Consider the following 18,840-nt stretch of genomic DNA (forward strand, 5'->3'; position numbering starts at 1 on the left):
TACTTGTACTCTTCTTGTGTGTAATTTTTCATACAGCAGCTGGAGTGATTGTTTTAAAAAAATTTAAATCAGATCATAATGCTTCTTGACTCGGAACTTTGTATTGGTTTCTCATGTGTCAGAGTAAAAGCCAAAGACCTCATTATGGCTTGTAAATCTTGTATGATCTGATCTCCCATTATCTTTCTGACCTCATCTCCTACCATTCTCTTTCTTGCTCACTCTGTTCCAGGCATAGCATTTTTTTTTTTTTTTTCTGTTTATCACACAGCAAGCAAGCTTCTCTTTTTTCCTTTTTACTTGATTTTTTCCTCTGCCTTGAATTCTTTTTCAGCTATCTATGTGACTTTTTCTCTCACTTTTTCTGTTTTCTGCGTATTTGTTATCCTTTCAAAGAGGGCTTCTTCTTTTTTTTTTTCTTTTGTCTTTTTTGCCATTTCTTGGGCCACTCCTGCAGCATATGGAGGTTCCGAGGCTAGGGATCAAATCGGAGCTATAGCCGCCAGCCTACACCAGAGCCACGGCAACTCGGGATCTGAGCCACGCCTGCAACCTACACCACAGCTCTCGGCAACGCCAGATCCTTAACCCACTGAGTAAGGCCAGGGATCAAACCCGCAACCTCATGGTTCCTAGTCGAATTTGTTAACCACTGAGCCATAACGGAAACTCCAAAGAGACCTCCTTTGACAAACCTATCTAGTAACACAAACACATATACACTTGCTATCCCCTTAACCTTATTTTTTTCATAGCAGTTATTACTATCTAATTGGCAAAAAACAAATACAATATAATCTGTCCCCATATCCTTAAAAAGACTTCATGAAGCCCAGGTCTTTATTGTTATTATTAAAATTATCATTTACCTGAACAATGCTTGTTCAACAGTAACTACATTGAACAAATTACAAGTTATTGAACAAATTTATGAGTCAGTGAATGAATGACTTAATGAATGATAGACTGTCAGCAAATGTTATTTTGTACTATATTGTATTGATTAAAATGCAGGCTCTGAAATCAGACTGCCTATTCGCAAATCCTAGCTTTGCCACTTTCTAACTGTGAACATGTTTTTTAATCTCCCTGTGCTTCAATTTCCTCAGTATAATATTTTACCTGCCTCAAAAGTTATTTTGTAAGAAATCACCTGATAAATGTCAAATATATAATACTCATACATTCCTATTACTATTGTTGTAATGTTGGGATTTCCCCCAATATATTATGAACTACTTAAGCAAAGTAACTGTGTTTATTAACTAATCCATATATCTATAAAACCTGTACATAATAATTATTCAGTGGGAAGTTCCCTTGTGACGTAGCAGGTTAATGATTCAGCATTGCTGCAGCTGTGATGCAGGCCACAACTGCAGTGCTGGTTTGATCCCTGGCTTGGGAAACTCCACATGCTGCAGGTGCAGCCAAAAATAATAATAATTATTGTTCAATAAATAGAATAGATAAATGACCTGTTATGTTTTTGATTTTTATAAAATTATCTATTGGAGCAATGAGTTTTGTAAGGGAATGGGGGAGATGGAGCAATAAACCTTTTTTTTTTTTTTTTGGCTGCACCCAAGGCATATGGAGGTTCCCAGGCTAGGGGGTCGAATTAGAGCTGCAGCTTCCAGCGTATGCCGCACCCACAGCAACACCAGATCAGAGCCTCATCTTCAGTCTACACTACAGCTCATAGCAATGCTGGATCCTTAACCCACTGAGTGAGGCCAGGGATTGAACCCACATTCTCTTGGATACTAGTCGGGTTCATTACCACTGAGCCAGAATGGGAACTCCTAAAACATTATTTTTAAGCCAATCTTGATAGTAATACATATATATAAAACAAGAGAAATTGATTTTTTTTAAACATGTGTAAAATTTTTAAAAACCTAACACCTAATGCTAGACAAGATAAAGGAGAGAAATCTGATGATAGTAGTGTGTTCATATGCCAGTTTGGCAGTAAATATCAAGAGTCAGAAACATGCTTCTGTTTTATCCTTTGACCTGATAGGTCTGTTTCTGCAGTTTATCTGAAGGAAAAAATTCTTTATGCCAGGTTCCCTCTGTAGCTCCCCCAAATAAAAGAGTAGGTGCCTGATGCAGAGAAATTTGCTTTATTGTATGATTTGTTGTAGATATTAATATTTATTGAAGAACTACTATTTTTTTAATGGTTTTGGTGCCAGGCACATCTAGACTGTATAGATTGTTTTATCTCATTTTAAAAATAAAGCAACTGAATGTCCTGGAACGTAATAAAAGCCATATATGACAAAGCCCACATGATATATCATACTCAGTGATGAAAAGCTGAAAGCTTTTCTTCTAAGATCAAGAATAAGACTCTTAACATTTTTATTCCTAGCTAGAACAGTCAGGCAAGAAAAGGAATAAAAGGCAGAATTCCTGTTGTGGCTCAGCAGTAACAGACCCGACTACTATCCATGAGGACACAGATTCAATCCCTGGCCTCGCTCACTTGGTTAAGGATCTGGCATTGCCGTGAGCTGTGGTGTAGTTCACGGATGTCGCTTAGATCCAGCATTTCTGTGGCTGTGGCATAGGCCCCTAGCCTGGGAACTTCCTATGCCTTTGATGTGGCTGTAAAAAAGAAAAGGAAAAGAAATAAAAGGCATCTGAATTGGAACAAAAGGAGTAAAATTGTCTCTATTTGCAGATGACATGCTATTACATATAGAAAACCCTTAAAACTGCATGAAAAAAACTGTTAGAACTAATACATGAATTAGTAGAGTTGCAGGGTACAAAATCAATATACAAAATCTACTGCGTTTTTGTACACTAACAACTATCAAAAAGATAAATTTTTAAAAAATCTTATTTATAGTTACATCAAAAACAAGAAAATACTTAGGAATAAATTTAACCAAGGAAGTGAGACACCTACACGTGGAAAACTTTAGACATTGATGAAAGAAACTGAAGAAGACACAAATATATGGAAAGATATTCTGTGCTCATGGATTGGAAGAATTAATATTATTTAAATGTCCACACTACCCAAGGTGATCTACAGATTAAATGTAATCCATATAGGAATTGGCGTTTTCTATAGAAATAGAAAAAAAAATCCTAAAACTTATATGGACCCACAAGACCCCATATAACTAAAGCAATCTTGAGAAAGATGAACAAAGCTGGAGTTATCACACTTCCTGATTTCAAACTGTATTACAAAACTGTAATACTGCAAACTGTTTTACAAACTGTATTTATCAAAACAATATGGTATTGGCATAAAAATAGACACATAGATCACTGTGAGCCCAGGATTAAATCTATGCATATACAGTCAATTAGTTTTTGACAAAGGAGCAAGGAAAATATGGTGTGGAAAGGATAGCCTTTTCAATAAATAGTGTTGGGAAAAACTGGATCCCAATTTACACCATATATAAAAATTAAAATGGATCAAAGGGAGTTCTGTCATGGCTCAGCAGTAACAAACCCAACTAGGATATGAGGACACAGGTTCAGTCCCTGACCTCGCTCAATGGGTTAAGAATCCTGCATTACTGTGAGTTGTGGCTCAGATCCCACATAATGCTGTGACTAGTCTAGGCCGGAAGCTGCAGCTCTGATTCCACCCCTAGCCTGGGAACTTCCATATGCTGCTGGTGTGGCCCTAAAAAGACAAAAGACAAAAGACAAAAAAAAAAAAAAAAAAAAAAGGTCAAGAGATCTAAGACCTGAAACCATAAAACTCCTAAAAGAAGACATCTCAGGTAAGCTCCTTGACATTGGTCTTAACAATGATTTTTTTAGTTTAACAGCAAAGCAAAGGGAGCAAAAGCAAAAATAAATAAATGAGGCTACATCAAACTAAAAAGCTGCTCAGCAAATAGGAAACCACTGACAAAATTAAAAGGCAAGTCATAGAATGGGAGAAAATATTTGCAAACCACATATCTGATAAAGGGTTAATATCCAAAATATACAGAGAACCCTTACAACCCAATAGGAAAAAAACAACCTGATTGAAAAATGAACAAAGGACCTGAATAGACATTTTTCCAAAGAAGACATACAGACGGCCAACTGGTACATGAAAAGGTGCTCAACATCACCAGTCATCATAGAAATGTGAACCCAAACCACAATGACATATTGCAGCTAGGATGACCAAACTTAGGATGATTTTTATCAAAAAGACAAGATGATAAATGATGGTGTGAGTGTGAAGAAAAGAGAACCTTCACCTTTGTACACTGTTGGTGAAGATGTAAACTGGTACAGCCACTATGGAAAACTATATAGAGATTCCTCAGGAAATTAAAAATAGAGCTATCATATAAGTTTTAGCAATATATCCACAGAAAATGAAACCATTATCTTGAAGAGATATCTGTATGCTCATGTTCACTGGAGCATTCACAATAACCAGGGTATGAAAACTGTCTTACTAAATGTCCATTAGTGGATGACTGGATTAAGAAAATGTGAGATAGGAGTTCCCGTCGTGGCGCAGTGGTTAACGAATCCGACTAGGAACCATGAGGTTGCGGGTTCGGTCCCTGCCCTTGCTCAGTGGGTTAACGATCCGGCGTTGCCGTGAGCTGTGGTGTAGGTTGCAGATGCGGCTCGGATCCCGCATTGCTGTGTCTCTGGCGTAGGCTGGTGGCTACAGCTCCGATTCAACCCCTAGCCTGGGAACCTCCATATGCCGCGGGAGCGGCCCAAAGAAACAGCAAAAAAGACCAAATAAATAAATAAATAAATAGAAATGAAAATTAAAAAAAAAAGAAGAAAATATGAGATACACATACACAGACTAGAATATTATTCAGCCTTTAAAAGGAAAGAAATCTTTTCATTGCTGACAACATGGATGAGCCTGGAGGGCATTATGCTAAGTGTAATAAGACAGAGGCAAATACTAGATGGTATCACTTACATGTGGAATCTTAAAAAAAAAAAAAAAGAGTTCCCACTGTGGCGCAGTGATTAACGAATCCGACTAGGAACCATGAGGTTGCGGGTTCGGTCCCTGCCCCTTGCTCAGTGGGTTAACGATCCGGCGTTGCCGTGAGCTGTGGTGTAGGTCGCAGACGCAGCTCGGATCCCGTGTTGCTGTGGCTCTGGCGTAGGCCGGTGGCTACAGCTCCGATTCAACCCCTAGCCTGGGAACCTCCATATGCTGTGGGAGTGGCCCTAGAAAAGTCAAAAAGACAAAAAATAATAATAATAATAATAAAATTCCCGTTGTGGCGCAGTGGTTAACGAATCCGACTAGGAACCATGAGGTTGCGGGTTCGGTCCCTGCCCTTGCTCAGTGGGTCAACGATCCGGCGTTGCCGTGAGCTGTGGTGTAGGTCGCAGACGCAGCTCGGATCCCGTGTTGCTGTGGCTCTGGCGTAGGCCGGTGGCTACAGCTCCGATTCAACCCCTAGCCTGGGAACCTCCATATGCCGCGGGAGCGGCCCAAGAAATAGCAACAACAACAACAACAAAAAGACAAAAGACAAAAAAATAAAATAAAATAAAATAAAAAAATAATAATAAAGTCAAACTTAGAAGCAGTAGAAAAATGGTTGCCAGTGGTTGGAGGAAATAGGGAAAGTTTGTTACATGGGTACAGACTTTATATGATGAATAAGGTCTGAGGATCTAATGTATAACATAGTGATTATAATTGATAACACTGTTTTATAATTGGAATATGCTAAGAGAGTAGAACTTAAAATATTTATTTTAGATCTCCCTTCCTCCCCAAAAGAGGTGAATATGTGAGGTGATGGATGATGTGTTAATTAACTTGATAGGGAGAACATTTTCACAGTGCACAGGTATATCAAAGCATCATCTTGTATACTCTAAATATCATTAAAAAATACTAGTAAAGCAACTGAGTCTTTGAGGTTGTGACTTTCCCCTGGTCATTAGATCTGGAATTTGAATTCAGTTCTGAGATCATACTTCAGTTGAATTGATTAATTTAATACAATTACTCTTTTTATCAGTTAAGAGTTTTAGTTGCAAATGACAGAACTCCAGCTCAAACTAATTTAAGCAAAAGGGGTTTGTTTATTGGCTCATGGAATCCAAGGAAAGTTGAGTAGCAATAGGAAGAACAGGTTTGCAGCTGAGCTTGCATTTGGAGCAGTTGGAAGGCCTCATAGCAACACATGGTATCAGACTACCCTATATGTTATTTTGACTTCTTCCTACCTGTAGCTTCCATGTTCTCTCACTGTTGATTGGATTTTCCTATGCATCAGGATGCCTGACCTCTAATAGCTAGTACATCTTACGGCTTTAGACCCTGAAGAGGAAATGCCTGATTGTTGTTTACGTCCCAAGTTAAAACAAAGTCTCAGGGGAAGGACTTAATACTTTGTCTTGGTTCTGGTGTCCATCCCTGGACCTCTCAACTGTGTGTTCAATATCAATTACTGTATTCATGTAGTACTTGAGAGAGTATACAGTTTTCAAGCGAATAGCTAGTAGATGGAGGAAAAGGATGGGGTTTTATTTGGCATACAGTCCTGCTTATGTTTCACTTTTTATAATGGTGAAAAGTTGGAAGCAAGCTAAATATGCTTGAGTCTCAGAGCTTGATCAGTTGTGGTTCATCAATTTAATGGGTTATTATGTAATCATTAAAATTATGATGACCTTAGTAATACAGGTATGCTTATGTTACTATGTTAAGTGGGAATAGAATATAACATTTTATATACAGTTTGTTTGCTACTGTGAAACTTGAAAATGTAGTGGAAAGGATTCAGATTACTCAAACAGAAATTTACGAGGTAGTATGACACAGGGTCACTGTAGTCCAAAGTCTGGTCCCTAGCTTTGTATCCTGATGCTTGGTTTTGTCAGGGCATCCAGAGCTAATCATCATTATGAGGCGCTAACCAGCTTCAGAAAAAATATATGTCATCAGGTCACTCAATTTACATGAAAATACAGGTATTTAAATATCTATGGAATTTTCTCTGTATAAAGGCAGATTTGTTTATTTTGTGGGGGGCAGGTTATTTTACTATCCTCAGAACTCCCACTAAAAAAAGTTTCAAAATCCAGATAAAATAGAACAAAATACCTTCTTAAAAGCACAGAATGATTATGAACAAGTTCTTGAAGTCAGACATTCTGTCTTAGAACCAGTAATTGAGAGACCAGTTCCCATTATTTTAAATGGGAAAAATTATCGCATATTACATATCGGCCTAACCTTAACTAATTTCCCAAAATGTAATTAAAATACATTAAAATATTGCAGTTCTCATAGTGGCACAGTGGAAACGAATCCACTAGGAACCGTGAGGTTGCAGGTTCAATCCCTGGCCTTGCTCAGTGGGTTAAGGATCCAGTGTTGCTGTGAGCTGTGGTGTAGTTCGCAGATGCGCTCAGATCTGGCATTGCTGTAGGCCGGCAGCAACAGCTCTGATTAGACCCCTAGCCTGGGAACCTCCATATCCCATGGGTGCAGTCCTAAAAAGACAAAAGGAGAAAAAAAGTATATCAATCACAAAGTATCACATGAGGATGTAAAATGCTTAAGAAGATCAAATCATCAAATAATTAATATGGTTGGTTATAAACAGTTGTTTTGTGAGTAGTACATGACAAATACATGAGCTTTCTTTTCTTTCTTTTTTCTTTTTTGGCCTCGCCCACAGTATGCAGAAATTCCAGGGCCAGGGATCAAACCCGTGCCACAGCAGCAGTCCAAGCCACAGCAGTGACAATGCCAGATCCTTAACCTACTGAGCAAATTAAGACTATCATTTTTCCATTGAATTGCTTTTGCTCCTTTGTCAAAGATCAGTTGACTCTGTGGTTCAGTTTTGGGGCTATCTGTACTCTTTCTCTCATCTATTTGTCTATTCTTTAACAAATATCACACTATTTTGATTATTGTAACCTTTCATATTAGCACCAAAAAAAAAAAATCAAAAAATAAGGAAATACTTAGGTATAAAGCTAACAAAATATGTGCAAGATCTATGTGAGGAAAACTACAAAACACCAATTTAAAAGATGAAATAAAATCTAAATAGAGATGCTCTATTATACATGGATGGGAAGTACTCAGTATCATCAAGATGTCGGTTCTTTTCAACTTGATTTATATATTTAGCACAGTCCCACTCAAAATCCCAACAGGTTATTTTGTGGATTGACCAACTGATTATAAAGTATATATGGAAAGGCAAATTATCCAGAATAAGTACACAGTATTGAAGGAGAATAGTCAGAGAACTGATTGACAGTACCTGATTTTAAAACTTACTGTCAAATGTTGTAATCAGGACAACATGTTACTGACAAAAGGATAGACAAATATGTTAGTGGAACCACAGGGTGGGTCTCAATCCCAGTTCTAGTACTAGCTGTGGAATTTTAAGCAAATCATTTCAGTTTTCCTCAGCTATAAAATCATAAGTTTCACTAAGAGCTTGATAAATTTTAGCTATTTTTCATGTTCTGATTTGATCCTGACAGGATTCATAAAAAAGAGGCAGAATTATTCCTTGGTGGCTCAGCAGGTTGGGGAACCAGTGTTGTCACAACTGTGACTCTAGTTACTGCTCTGATGTAGGTTCAGTCCCTGGCCTGGGAACATCCACATGCTGCAGGTGTAGCCAAAACAACAACAACAAAAAAAAAGAGACAGATTAGGTATTATTCCCATTTTGTAGATCAGGAAATAGAATTTCTAGGGTATTAATAAAGGCCTGAACAAAAGTCAGGAGGTTAGATAAATGACAGAGCCGGAACTCAGACATAGTCTAGAATTACTCATTATTACCTATCTCATTCTAGGATCGTACCTCAGAAGAGATCTTACAAATACATGAAAACAAAATTTAAAAATAAATGATGCAGGTAGCACTTTAATGTACTTTTGTCCACGGCGGGAAAAAAAGTCATTGTTAATCCAACTTTTATTTCCTGGTATGAACTCATCTTGGTCATGATGCATTATCCTTTTGATGTATTGCTAGATTTAACTTGTTAACATTTTATTTAGGATTTTTGCATGTATGTTCACTAATAGTATTGTCCTGTGATCTTTCTTTTTCATAATGTTCTTGTCAGGTTTTAGTGTTAGGGTTTTTCTGGCATCATGGTTGAATTGGGGTATGTTATCTTTTTTCCTATTCTCTGGAAGAATTTGTGTAAGATCAGTATTATTTCCTTCCTTAAATGTTTGGTATAATTCTCTAGTGAAGCCATTCTAGAGCTAGAATCCTTTATTGTGTGCATGTGTGTGTGTGAATATTTTAAACTGTGAATTTAATTTTTTCAAATAGCTACAGGACTTTTTAGATATTTTAAATGTAAATTCATTCAGATTATAGTTAATAACTTACTGACTGAATTTATTGTTTGAACTTGTTTAAAAAAGCTAAAACAGTTTGAGCTTTAAATACTTAATACTAGATATCACCTAGGGTTTTTTTTTTTAACCATGATAAAATGCACATATAACATTAAATTTGCCATGTTAGCAATTTTTTTTTAAAGTGAAAGCAGGTTTATTTGGAGAGGTACACATTCCATAGGCAGAATGCAGGGGGTCTCAGGTGAGGGAGGTCAGCAAATTTTAAATGTGCAGTTTAGCAGTACCTAAGTACATTCACAATGTTGTGCAACCAATCTCCAGAACTCTTCATCTTGCAAAACTGAAACTATATTCATTAAGCAAAAATTCCTTATTTTACTTTTTCCCCCAACCCCTGGCAACTACCCTTCTACTTTGTTTCTATGAATATGACTACTCCATTAATAAATGGAATCATACAGTATCATTTTGTGACTGGTTTATTTCACTTAGCATGACCTCCACAGGGTTCATATGTGTTGTGGCATATGTCAGAATTTCCTTCCTTTTTAAGGCTGATAAATATTCCATTGTATGTATATACCAGATTTTGTTTATCCATTTATGCATCACTGGACACTTAGGTTGCTTCCATCTTTTGTCTATTGTGAATAGTGCTGCTATGAACATAGGTGTAAAATTATCTCTTCAGTACCCTGCTTTCAGGAGTTCCTGTTGTGGTACAGCAGAAACGAATCCAACTAGTATCCATGAGGATGCAGGTTCGATCCCTGGCCTTGCTCAGTGGGTTAAGGATCCGGTGTTGCCATGAACTGTGGTGTAGGTCACAGACTCAGCTTGGATACCTCGTTGCTGTGGCCGTGGCATAGGCCACCAACTAGACATAGGGATCCCAGTTCAATCCCTAGTCTAGGAACTTCGACATGTCGAGGGTGTGGTCCTAAAAAGCAAAACTAACAAACAAAAAATGCCCTCCTTTCAGTTCTTTTGGGTTTATACCCAGAAGTAGAATTGCTGGATCATATGGTAGTTCTGTTTTTAATGTTTTGAGAAGCCACTGTACTATTTTCCAAAGCAGCTACACCATTTTACATTTTATCAACAGAGAATTTTTCAAATTTTATATGCTTTTGTATATCAGTAAGCTGTATTTTTTCTAGAAATTTGTCTATTTCATCACATTTTCAAATTTATTAGCAATGTTTATAATGTCTTAAGTATCTTTAGTGATACTTTTCTTTTCCCATTTGTATTGGTTACTTATATCTTTTTTCTCCTTTATAAAAATCAGTATTGCCTGGAGTTTATCAGTTTTATTTATCTTTTCAAATAATTGATTTTGTGCTTTTTGATCCTTTTTACTGTATATTGTTTTTTATATCATTCATTTTTTCTTATCCTTTTAAGTTTACTTTGCTATTGGTTGCATACTCTTTGGATATGATTTGTGATTTGCTCATGCTCACCTGTGTTTATGTGATTGTTCTCTTTTTTTCCCCTTCTGAAACAATTTTCCAGAGGTACCCTGTTTTTGTTTGTATGTTTGTTTTAATGAGGAGAGTAAATTGGTATGAAAGAGGTCCGTGTTAGAAATGATGTCTTCTTTGAGCACTACACTTCAACCATTATTCTAACCTACTCTGGTTGACAAGATTATCAAATGCAGCTTCTAACAATGTTTTTATTTTTTTTCCTTCTCTGGCAGGACCCGTTGGGGCCCAGCCCCTACTCATGGTGCCCAGAAGACCTGGCTATGGCACCATGGGCAAACCCATTAAATTGCTGGCTAACTGTTTTCAAGTTGAAATCCCAAAGATTGATGTCTACCTCTATGAGGTAGATATTAAACCTGACAAGTGTCCTAGAAGAGTGAACAGGTAAGGATTGAGAAGTCACACAGATCTTTTGCTGTTGGTATGTGTCTTTCCTTTAGTAATTATGTTCCTCTTGTATATCTGAATAGCAATGATGTTGTCTAACAGCTTGACCAAGAACACGTGGTAATTTGCTTTAGGAGTTCCTGGCGTGGCTCAGCAGAAACGAATCTGACTAGGAACCATGAGGTTGCGGGTTCAATCCCTGGACTCGCTCAGTGGGTTAAAGATCCAGCATTGCCATGAGCTGTGGTGTAGGTCACAGATGTGGCTCGGATCTGGCATTGCTGAGGCTGTGGTGTAGGCCAGCAGCAACAGCTCCAATTAGACTCCTAGCCTGGGAACCCCCATATGCCATGGGTGCAGCCCTCGAAAGACAAAAAGACGGGAAAAAAAAGAAAGAAATTATACTTCAGAGGTGTGATGATGGGAAAAATCTACAAACAGCCTAGAAATTTTTCCGTTATAAAATAAACTCATATTTTCTATGATAATAGAAAAGGTCCAAATCATTTTTAGGAAAGGTCCAGGTCTTGAAATCAGACGAAGCATTTTTTTTTCCTTTGCTGTTATTTATTTGTGCTTTCTTTTTTCTCCTCACCTTATTTACTCCTTTTCTAATGTTCCCTTTTAGGTGACAGTGGTGGTAGCAATGGTGGGTAGAGATGGTGGTGTCATAGTTTCATGCCTCCTGTTCTTCTCATCCTCAGCTCCTGTTCCTTACTCTTCCATAGGAACAAAGACATATGATATGTAAAGATTTATCATTCTGCTTTCAATATGTTTCTCTCACTTCCCCCAAATATTGTAGATATGAATGTGATTTAGTAATATAAGCAGTATAAAAGGAACTTATGACGTGGCATACACCATGAAGGAGATTTTTTCTTTAAAGAAGAAATACTTATGGACAAATAGAAAACAGTGATGTTCAGCTTAGCATTTTGGTTTGTGCTATTAAATACTTCAGCCTTTTTCTTTTTTTTCCCAAGTAAAAGCATTTTTATTTTAATTTGATTTGATTTGATTTAGTTTAATTTTATTTTATTTTTATAGCTGCACATGCAGCATATGGAAGATCCTAGGCTGGAGGTTGAATAAGCGCTGCAGATGAGGCCTATGCCACAGCCCACAGCAACACCAGATCCTTAACCCGGTGAGCAAGGCCAGGAATTGAACCCGCATCTTTACAGAGCCTATGTCAGGTTCTTAACCCACTGAACCACAATGGGAACTCTGGAAAAGCAACTTTAAAGGATTTGAGGAGTTCCCATCGAGGCTCAGAGGAAACGAATCTGATTAGTATCCATGAGGACATGGGTTCCATCACTGGCCTCGCTCTGCGGGCCAGGGACCCAGTGTTGCCATGAGCTGTAGTGTAGGCCACAGATGTGGCTTGGATCCTGCATTGCTGTGTAGGCTGGCAGCTGTAGCTCTGATCTGATTGGACCCCCTAACCTGGGAATTGCCATGTGCAAAAAGAACTTGAAGTGCCGGGGAGCATAAATAGGTGGGAGAACGGAGCCACATATATGTAGTAGTGAGAGAAGTCATCCAGTGTGTGTTTTCCCTCAACACCAAGAAATTCTCCAGTCCTCAGCGGACACTGACTGAGGGTCCTATAAATTTTTTTTTTTTGTCTTTTTGTCTTTTTCAGGGCTGCACCCACAGCATATGGAGGTTCCCAGGCTAGGGGTCTAATAGGAGCTGTTGCTGCCAGCCTGCACCACAGCCACAGCAACGCCAGATCTGAGCTGCATCTGCGACCCACACCACAGCTCATGACTTCAGCCTTTTTCTTAATCAATAAGTATTATTATTAAGAGCCTTAATTTAAGATATAGATTTTTGTTACTGTCAAGAAATTTGTAATTTAGTAGAAGAAATAAGACACATAGGAAACATGAAATGTATATGTATAATTGAATCACTTTGCTGTATTCCCGAAAGTAACACAACATTGTAAAGCAACTATATTCTAATAAAAGAAAAGAAATACAAAGTGAATAAGTACTGAGAGAGTTTGTAATAACATGTAAAAAACCCCATCATATGACTGTTAGGATTAATATGTAATGTGAATTTCTTTCTGAAGTCAGGAAGCCAGTTGTTGAGTATTACAAGTAGAGGAATCTAAGAGATCAATTGATCTGATACCTTATCAATGGTAGAAATCCAGAAAGGGCTTACTCAAGAATACACATTTCTAATAGCAAAGGTAAGACTAGAATTCCAGAATCCTGGCTTGATAGTCATGAAATACTGTAAAGCAAGAAGGAAAGGAATTGAGTTAATCTAAACAGTTGGTAGAATTGCAGATAGCTATATAGTAAAGAGAACACTTTTTTTGCTTTGGGGCTTTTTTTTTTTTTTTTAAGATAAGGCCACAACAGTAACAGAGGTACAACAATTGAAAAGAAACAGATGCAGTAAGCCAGGCTTAAGGAAGAGGTACTATAGTAAGCTACTATCTATTGAGTAGATGAGTAGATGACTTCTTAACCTTCCTGTAGCCTCCACTTTTTTCCTGAGCTTCGGACTGACACCTGAATATCCCTAAAGTGCTTCAAGCACAAGTCAGAAACAATTACTGTTTCAATCGCCTTCCCCACACTCTGCTCATGCTACTGTATTCTTTTTCTGTACCTAAACTTCCAAACTAGACCTTCCTTTTCTTCCTATTGTTTATCAAGTCCTATTGCTTTTGTTTCAGAAATTTTTCCCTAATCTGGCCCCTCTCTGTCCATATGGCTACACCTTGGTTTCAGAACCTTCTTTGTTATCTAGACTATTATAATGATCTTCTAATGGGTCTCTGCTAACATCCCTTTTTCTCCCATTCACATTAAGTATCCCTACTTCTGGCATAATTAAACTTTTAGGTAAGAAATCTGATTATATCACTCCTCTACTTTAAAATGTAGTCAGTTCCCTATGTCTATAGAATAACATCCCAAATTTAGTATAGCATATCCTTCTTAGTTTGGCTCTAACCTGTATCTTTTTTCATATTCTGCAACTCTTACCTGGAATGCCTTCTCTGCCCTAGTCTGTCTGGCACATTTCTGTCATTTTTCAAAACAAACCTTTTGAGCTCCATTGTCATATGGTAGTTAATTCTACTACGGCCTTGTAGTACTTGGTTGATGTATACTTTTGCTATAGTCTTTTTAATGCATTTTGGTTATCTTTTGATACTCTCTTCTGTCAATATAACCTCTTCATGAAAACTAATGTTCTTTATCATCATTTTTGTAGCCCTGATCTTAGCTCAATGATTGGCATATAACTACTACTCTGTAAAATGAATGAAATGCTTGTAAAAGTAAAATGGGATGTATATGATGATGGAGGACAGGAAAGAGAACTGGACATTGTAGAGGGCTTTGTATGACTAAATACGGATTTTCCAGTGCCCTATCCTTTCCTATTGGAATCTGTAGGCTAGTCTTTGTCTTAATCTCCTTTTCTTTTGTCTCTCTTTGTGCTTACAGGGACCAGCTGTCTCATGCTACACTCTAAAATTCTCTTTTTCTTGTTTCTCAAAACTGGAATGTTAATGTGTAAATTTGAATGAAGGATAATCCTGACCTCTCTGGTAGATGTTTACATTTTTAAAAAGCATTTATTAATCTAAGGAAAACTCTTAACTGATAGAAAGTCTAAAGGCAGGTATTTCTTAGCCGAATCCCTTATTGTCACCTCTCTACTTTGCTCTGCCTGAAGGAATTCCCTCTAGCTTTAGCAGGGTATAGTGGAGAATTATTATCCATTAATTTTGAATAGGAGAATTAAATGATGAAAATGTTAGGAAAACCGAATCACTTAGAAATAGGTTAGAATTGAGGGAATGGCCAGAGATGGAGGCCTAGGAAGGACTTAGATGGATGTGAGTTGAGGTTTCTTTAGTATTTCAGATGAGTTATGAGGTACTGGAACAGTGGCAATAATGTTGGGTAAAAAAGAACAAAACTGCCTATTAGATTTGTTCCTTCTCCTACCTTTTTTTGGTAATAGGTAAAGGAATAATCATGTATTATGTGTGTGTATGTGAAGTGTACCATAGTGTTTCACATGTCGATGCTCAACATGTTGGTTAAATTTGGGAGGAAAATGTATATAATAGTGTGGTACATTCTAACTTACGATCCTGTTGATGTCCCTAATTATGTTTCATCTTGATGTTGTTTTGTCTTATATTATTTGTCAGTAGGAGTGAAGGATCTGTAATTTAGACATTTCCAAATAGAATTTTTTTTTATCATGTTCCTTTTATTTGAGTTTTGACAGGAGCTACAGGACGTCTTTGGGACTCTAAAATTGACATTGATTAACTTTATACTTAATAATATTGATTTAATTTTTTGCAAACATTCGCAAAACTTATTCCCTCTATTTTCTTCAAGAGGCACTTCACTTTTTGCAATAGTACATAACTAGTCAGTTAAAATTGTTAGTGGGCTTCTGAAATTAGTTCAGTTCTTACTTACACTTCAACAACTGGAATTCTGGAAGTTAGAAGAAACTAAATAGAAGTTTCCAGTTCCTTTCCGGTATTAACTAAATAGTTCTGGGCCAGAATGCAACAGTATTTAAATCAACGCCTATGAGGTTTCTCTTGTCCATATGCCACATGTTCAAATATTTGGCAGTGTGGATTAATCATAATAGTAGAATGATGTATTGCATGCAGTCAAACAAGTTTCCACTTTAGAAGAGTTTTCTTGGACTAACTATCCAAGAAATGCTTATAAGTGATTTTATGAGTTATTTTATACTTCAGACTTTCTATCTGTTGCTTTTTTTCTTTTTCTCACTTTTTTGGATAGTGTGTATATATGTGTTTCTTTTTTTTTTTCCAATTTAAAGATTCGATTGAAAAATCACCATTAGTTAAAAGAGCATGTTTATTAAGCAGATGTCAAATGCTTCTATTTTTTTTGCAAGTGAATGGTCTTAATAACTAAAGATTAATTTTTTTACAAATATTATGACTTAATGAGGTCCAAGAATACAGTGCAGGGAACTTTATCCAATCTCTTGGGATAGACCATAGTGGAAGATAATATAAGAAAAGGAATATATATATATATATATATATGGGTCACTGCTGTACAGCAGAAATTGACACAGCATTATAAATCAACTAATTTAAAAAAAAGAAATGTCATGACTTAGGGTATAAATTCTGTATCTTGCTAATTTGTCCAACTATTAAAAATATACAAGGATACACCTTGAGTAGACTGTTAGGTACTTATTCAAAATTGTTAAATAGTGAAATAGGTGGGGAAAATTGTATATACAGCATGATTATAAATACAAGACCTGCTTGAATAAAGATCTGAAAAAATCTTAAAATAGTTGATAAAAGATTATAATTGAATTTTTGGTTTAATTTTTTTAATAAACATTATATTCATTGTACTATTATGATTAGTTACTATTCTGAGTAATAACATAGTACTCAATATTTGCATATTGCTTTTGCCGTACAGCAGAAATTGACAGAACAATGTAAATCAGCAATAATAGAAAAAGTAAAAACAAAAAATTTCAAAAAATAAAAATATTTGCATATTGCATATGGATGTAATGTAATTCTGATGATTGATTTTTAGAAGGAAGAAATAAATGATATGATTTTGGCTTTTTTTTTTTTTTTTTTTTTTTTTTTTTTTTTGGTCTTTTTAGGGCCACACTGGCTGCATGTGGAGGTCCCCAGGCTCGCGATGTAATCGGAGCTGTAGCTGCCAGCCTGCGCCACAGGCACAGCAATGTCAGATCCAAGCCGCGTCTGCGATCTACACCACAGCTCACAGCAACGCCGGATCCTTAATCCACTGAGCGAGGCCAGGGATCAATCAAACCTGCAACCTCATGGTTCCTAGTGGGATTCATTAACCACTGAGCCATGAGGGGAACTCCTGATTTTGGCTTTTAAATAGAAATCTCAGATTAGAATGTTTGTTCAAACTCTCTTTTGTTATTAGGGATATTATTGGCATAATGTTATAACAGGATAGTATGTCATGAGAGGGACATTCTTTTTTTTTTTTTTTTTGTCTTTTTGTCTTTTTGTCATTTCTTGGGCCACTCCTGCAGCATATGGAGATTCCAAGGCTAGGGGTCTAATCAGAGCTGTTGCTGCCAGCCTACGCCAGAGCCACAGCAACGCAGGATCCAAACCGTGTCTGCGACCCACACCACACCTCACGGCAACGCTGGATCCTTAACCCACTGAGCAAGGCCAGGGATCAAACCCGCAACCTCATGGTTCCTAGTCGGATTCGTTAACCACTGCGCCACAACGGGAATTCCTCCAAGGGACATTCTTTTTTTAAACCACAATTTTATTGATATAAAATTCACATTCTACATAGTTAGCCATTACAAGTGCACACTTCAGTGGTATTTAGTATGTTCACAGAGATAGTATACAACTGACACTACAACCTAATTTTATAACGTTTCATCCTCCCCAAAAGAAATTCCATACTCTTTAGCAGTCACTCCCATTGCCTCTCTCCCTGTAGCCCCCGCCCAACACTAATCTACTTTCTATCTCTGTAGATTTGCTTTTTCTGGACATGTCAGTATAAATGGAATTATACAATATGTGGCCTTTTGTGTGAATGACCTCTTTCATTTCACATAGTATTTTCACATAATATTATAACATGTATCAGTCCTTCATTCGTTTTTATTACTTAATAGTATTCCATTGTATGGATATTTTGTGTATCATTTTATCAGTTGATGGCAAGTAAACTGTTTGCAGTTTTTGGCCCTTAAGAATTATGTTGAGGGAGTTCCCGTCATGACTCGGTGATTAGTGAACCCAACTAGCATCCATGAGGCCTCGGGTTTGATCCCTGGCCCCTCTCAGTGGGTTAAGGATCCGGTGTTGCTGTGAGCTGTGGTGTAGGTCACAGACGTGGCTTGTATTCCATGTGGCTGTGGCTAGGCCGGCGGCTGTAGCTCCGATTTGGCCCCTAGCCTGGGAACGTCCATATGCTGCAGGTGTGGCCCTAGAAAAAAGACAAAAAAAAAATTATGTTGCTGTGAACATTCATGTACAGAATTTTATGGAGGACATGTGTTTTTATTTCTCTTGAGTGTATTCACAAGGGTGGAATCATCTAGTAACTATATTTAACCTTTTGAGGAACTGCCAGGTGGCTATATCATTTTATATTCCCATTAGTAGTGTGTAGTGATTTAAATTTCTCTACATCCTCATTAATATTTGCTATCATTTTTATTATAGCCATCCTAGTGAGTGTTAAGTAGTATTTCATTGTTATTATTTTGATTTGCATTTCCCTGATGAGTGATGATGTTGCTTATCTTTTTGTATATTTGTTGCTATTTGTATATTTTTGGAGAAACGTCAGGTCCATTGCTCATTTTTAAGTTGGGTTGTTTGCCTTTTTGTTAGTGAGTTTAGGAATTCTTTATACCTTCTAATTAAAGTCCCTTTTCAGATAAGATGATTTGTAAAAAGTTTCTTCCCTTCTGCACATCAACTTTTTAGTTCCTTTTTAAAATTCTTTTCCTTTTTTTTAAATTGAAGTATAATTGACTTACAATACTAAATTAGTTTCAGGCATATAACAAAATTATTCAATA

General features: G+C 36.9%; 1 protein-coding gene across 1 annotated transcript in view; it reads left to right on the plus strand.

Annotated features, from left to right (window-relative positions):
• Nucleotides 1-11,035: 11,035 nt before the first annotated feature.
• AGO3 (argonaute RISC catalytic component 3) overlaps nt 11,036-18,840 on the plus strand; it is a gene marked incomplete at its 5' end in the record, with an annotated part of 109,430 nt that continues 101,625 nt past the window's right edge. The window contains 1 exon segment of the mRNA NM_001194974.1: nt 11,036-11,211. Coding sequence (NP_001181903.1) covers nt 11,036-11,211 — 176 coding nt within the window.

This window comes from Sus scrofa, chromosome 6 (assembly GCF_054392235.1).
Source record: "Sus scrofa isolate SSC_HxYL_T2T_F1_AM1 chromosome 6, Sscrofa_HxYL_maternal_Yorkshire_Landrace_v2.0, whole genome shotgun sequence".
Classification (NCBI taxonomy): Eukaryota; Metazoa; Chordata; class Mammalia; order Artiodactyla; family Suidae; genus Sus; species Sus scrofa.